Genomic DNA, 5,062 nt, shown 5'->3' on the forward strand with positions numbered 1-5,062 from the left:
AGCAGGAAACATAAGGTAAAGAAAGGATTAATGAGGTACAGGGAACAAATGGCTCAATTTAGGAGGTTCATAAACCCTTGAAGTCCCTGAATGAATTCTTTTATGTTTTGAAATCTGTTATTTGAAAGAGTTAATGAGAAGCTTTTTCTTGGTTCAAGAAAGGCTCATTTTTGTTGTTGTTAAACACTTTTAGTTATGAATAATTTTAAACATACAAATATAATAGTATAATAAACCCTCATGTACCTCAGACCCAACCCCCCAAATCATCAACCCACTGTCAATTTAGGAGAGTTCATTTTCAAAATGAAAAGGTAGCTCTTTAAAGCTTTCATCAGAAGAATTTTGAATCCTAACTTTCCAAGGGATAGGAAAATAGTCATTTACCTGAGATACTAAAACACTAAGAGGATAGGTAACTTGCCCCAAATCATACAGCTGGCTGCCTGGCCTTATACTTGAGGCCCCAAAGCTGTTGGCCTTTGCCAACAAAAGCCTATAACCGATGTTGGCTCTATCCACTTGTCTACTGTCCATTTCCAGAGCTCCACTCTCCCCAGATTCAAATAGTGGTGCTTAAATGTGGGCAGGAAAAAGCAATTTAATTGACAGACCTAATGGAGAAGCAACACAAATCAGGTGACTGACTGACTTCACAGAAGCTTTGAAAACCCAGTACTTATAAGAGAATCCAAAATACCTGAAAGGTGATTGTGGTAGACAGAATAATGGCCCAAAGATGTCCACATCCTACCCAGAAATTGTGAATATGTTGATTATATGGTAAAGGGGAATTAAGGTTGCAGATGGACTTAAGGTTGTTAATCATCTGACCTTAAAATAGAGATTAGGCTGGATTATCTAATCCAGATAGATCCAATGTAATCACAAAGGTCTCTAAAAGTTGAATAGGGAGGCAGAAGAGAGGGTCAGAGAAAGAGATGGAGTCAATTAACATCTTTAAGCCTCCATTTTGGGGCTCGGAAAAAAGGATGAGAGCAGCCTCAGTGAGTTGTTACATCGCTGGCTTTGAAGACGGAGGAAGGCGGCCGTGAGCCAAGGAATACAGGCAGCCTCTAGAAGCTGGAAAAGGTAAGGAAATGAATTCTCCCCTAAAACCTCCAGAAGAATGCAGCTCTGACAACCCCTTCAATTTTAGCCCCGTGAGACTGATTTTGGACGTCTAATCTACAGAACTTTAAGATGACATATGTGTGTTGTGAGCTACTACGTTTGCAGTAATTTGTTACAGCAGCAATAGAAAACTAATACAGCAGTTAAACACACAGCACCTATCAAGTCCCAGTACTGGTATGATCACTGAGATCCAAAGACACCAAGAAGAAAAAGGCTGCAGACACCTTAGCTGCTCCAGAGATTACCCCAACAGTCAACTTACAACAAAGGTCAGCTTGATAAAACAGCTTTAACATAACTTTGACCTTGGCTCCTGTACAGAACATGTCTCTTGCGGGCTACATGTTTGCTCGTTCAACACGCTTCACTTTTTAATTAGCCAATTAGCGGGCCTTGGGTGCAGAAGGCCCAGGCCATGTATTATTGATACAGGACTGAGACAGGCTGCTGCAGGGGCCAGCTCTCAAAACCTGAAAATGAGAACTCCAATTCTGCTGGCCATGCCGACGAACACGTTTCTCTCAAGCCCCATTCTTCTCTCCTGGGTCTGGAACTCGTATGAAACAGAACTGAGGGATTGATTAAAAACTGTGTTTGCTCTGTGCCCTGCTTCCAATACTCACATCTGTGGCATCCAGAAATACAGCAGCCTACAGCACAATCCCCCCTTAAAAGGCAAGGAAACTGAGGCAGGAATTTACCCCTGGATCAGACACGTGGTACTTAGACCTTCAGAGTGGTTTCCAAATGCTGACAAAAAACCTGGAATCTATGGAAGTAATTCCTTAAATGTGTGTGATAAGTATTATTTCCCTTGGAGTTTTCAAAACTATTTTCCTTCCTTTTGCCCTGGTTAGTCCTAGATAGAGTTATATGTCAATTTTAGTTCAAAATTTATATAATTTTATGTACTTTTGTTGTCTAGTGTCAAGATGGTAACCCATGAGCTCTCTGGAATGGCCTCTGATATTCTGTTATGTCCCCAGCTATGAAGATTTTGAAGACAGACCTCAGCTTGAATCCCTGCTATGCCTCTTGCAACGTATGTATAACCTTGGGCAAGTTGCCTTAACCTCTTATAGCCTTGGTGTTCTTACCGATAAAATGGGGATAAAAATCGTACCTACTTCATACTACATAGGGTTGTCCTGAGGTTTAAATGAGATAATGTAAGCAATGTGCTTAGTACAGGACCTGGCATGCAGCAATCCCTTAAAAAATGTTAGCTATTATGACTACTATTAATACTTAAAATATTGACAATAAAGAAAAAAAGCTGGGAGAAGGAGTAATGGGACAGAAGAAGAGGTCAATACCACTGTCGAGATCCTACGACTCTGAGATCAGCCATGTAGGGTGAAGCCAGAGCCCCAAATCAGGACTATGAGAGAGATGATAAAAATCCACCTAAAGAGAGGGGAGTGCTGGCAGGCATGGCCCCAGGAATGAGCACCAAAGGAGTTCCTGGAAGACTGTTAGGATTGAATTCATCTAGATCTACCAACTTTGGCTTTCCATAGAAATGTCCTCTTTCTTTCCCCACCGTTCTTCTCTTTGGAAATTATTCTCTCCACATCACAAAACTAAAAAGTGCGCCACATGGAGTTGGCAAAGCATGTCATTCAGCACCCTGAGGGCACTGCATCAATTTTGGCCCAGGATCTGAGGTTCTGAGCCAAGGCTACCAGGAATGGGAACACTTCCATCTTAGGAGTAGGCCTATTCCTATTCCTATCTCATTTTCTCTTTTTCTGTCCCCGTGGTGTGGGGTGGCTTTTCAACACATTGTCGTTCAGCTTGATGCAAACTGGAGATGAGACAGAATCAAGCAAATAACTGCCTGGTGGGGGTGCAGGTGGAATTCAGGGTAAGATTCTTTTCCTGAGTGAAGGGCAGGGAATTTAGAACTCCCTCTGAGCTTTCCCCACAGTTGTTTGAACTTGACAATTCTTTTAACACATCTCAGGCAACCTGATGACAGGGAATGAGGGCAGGACAGAGGTGTAGACCAAGAGAAACAAGAGTTCCGACTCAGGAGGCAAAATGAAACCAACAGCTTTACCTTAACTTCGACCTCCGGGGCTGGGAATTCACTAGCTCGGGGGAAAAGCAACAGAACTGATGTGATGATCAGAGCACCGAGGAGTACAAAAATGAGAGAGAACCTGGGGTCAAAAAGACAGAGTATTAAAAGCACTGTTTGCAGTTTCTTCTCTAATCAGTTAGGCCTGAACTGGCTCTTCCTTGAGACGAATATTCTATGTTTCAGCCCCTTAACAATGTCCAGAGTACTGCTGTCCACAGCCCTTCTTCCTTGGCAGGGACAAGCTGGGTGCATTTCCATTTACTCCTGGTAATTCCAAATTCCTAAGAATGGGAATTTGTAGTTTTTATTTTTCCATGTGTACAAAGTCATAACCAAGAAAAACCAAAGCAGCTCCTCCCTAAACCCCTGTTTCTGTTGTTCTTAGACCAGAATACTTTAGGAAATTCTGTAACTCTCTGCTTTGGACTGATACTCTCTCACCAGAGTGCAACTCTGCAGAGTTTTCAGGGTCAGTTTGTGGCCTAACCCTGTTCTGAAGTCAACGCCTGACGTAGAGAGCCGGTCCGACTCAACAAATGCTTCTTTAGTTTCCCTGGGCCCAGGTCTAAAGCCTCAGGGACTAGACCCAGCATCTACCATAAATCTGAACAATTAAGAAACACAGGCTGGGTGCGGTGGCTCACACCTGTAAATCCTAGCACTCTGGGAGGCCGAGGCGGGTGGATCGCTCAAGGTCAGGAGTTCGAGACCAGCCTGAGCAAGAGACCCCGTCTCTACTAAAAATAGAAAGAAATTAGCCAGACAACTAAAAATATATAGAAAAAATTAGCCGGGCATGGTGGCGCATGCCTGTAGTCCCAGCTACTCGGGAGGCTGAGGCAGAAGGATCGCTTGAGCCCAGGAGTCTGAGGTTGCTGTGAACTAGGCTGACGCCACGGCACTCTAGCCCGGGCAACAAAGTGAGACTCTGTCTCAAAAAAAAAAAAGAAACACATACACGTACAACCCCAAGAAATTCAATAGGCAGCAAAAGCAGATTTTCTTGTCATCTCTTATGTCCCCCCATCTCTCCACAGTGAGAACTGAAAAATACCACTTCCCTCTCCTCCCACCTCTGCTTCAGAGATAAGAGGTTAAAATGCAACTCATTCAAACTGCCAGTAATTACAAAAATGATCTCCTGAATTCTAAATGTTTAATGAGCATCAGCGATTTTAGCTCTAATTGCTTTTACCTAGGACTCCCAGCTGGAAGCAGGCCTTACCTAGCCATCCTGGAGGCTCTGGATAACAGCACACACAGCAGCAGCACCGACACCCAGAGCAGGGCTAGGATGAACACGCCTGCACCCACTCCGAGCACAGTGCCAGCCATCCTGGGCGGAGGCAGCAGCAGTCCTGCCGCCCCGTGAGCTGCACGGTCAAGCGTCCCCCGTGCTCCCGCCGCTGCCTTCCTGTGCACGCTCCCAGGTTGTATGAAGGCGTTCAGACAAATACAGAAAGCCAGCACTCATTACAGGGAATTTTTTGATGATCGGTGTGTTAGGAGGATTACTCAGTACAGGCCATTAATTTCCAGAAATGTCCAGTCCCAGAGTCTCTTAATGGGAACTAGAAATTTAGAACCCAAAGCCTCTCTTTTTGACAGGGACTAAGAGGTTGCTTTCTGCTCTGAGTGTGTCATTTCAAATTTAGTACCTGAGTTCTAGCTTGACTTCTTCCCCCAGCCCGTGGTAGAAAGCTGAGCTCTCCCTCGACACCAAGCCCTAACTAAGGACTGCTAGAGGACTCCACGGCCTCGGAGCTCCAGGGCCAAATGAGCAGCTCTCAGGTTAAATCCACGGTAGGAGCTTTGACTCACCAGGCAATCGATCACAAG

General features: G+C 44.5%; 1 protein-coding gene across 1 annotated transcript in view; it reads right to left on the reverse strand.

Annotated features, from left to right (window-relative positions):
• TMEM218 (transmembrane protein 218) overlaps nt 1–4,684 on the reverse strand; it is a 6,190-nt gene extending 1,506 nt beyond the window's left edge. The window contains exons 1-2 of the mRNA XM_012658155.1: nt 4,449–4,684; nt 3,200–3,302 (exon numbers count right to left, since the gene is read on the reverse strand). Of these exons, the coding sequence (XP_012513609.1) occupies nt 3,200–3,302; nt 4,449–4,558 (213 nt within the window). The 5' untranslated portion in view covers nt 4,559–4,684. The remainder of the gene's footprint in view (nt 1–3,199; nt 3,303–4,448) is intronic.
• Between the last annotated feature and the right edge of the window lie 378 nt (nt 4,685–5,062).

Source organism: Propithecus coquereli, unplaced genomic scaffold (genome assembly GCF_000956105.1).
Source record: "Propithecus coquereli isolate 6110/MARCELLA unplaced genomic scaffold, Pcoq_1.0 Scaffold575, whole genome shotgun sequence".
In the NCBI taxonomy this organism is placed as follows: Eukaryota; Metazoa; Chordata; class Mammalia; order Primates; family Indriidae; genus Propithecus; species Propithecus coquereli.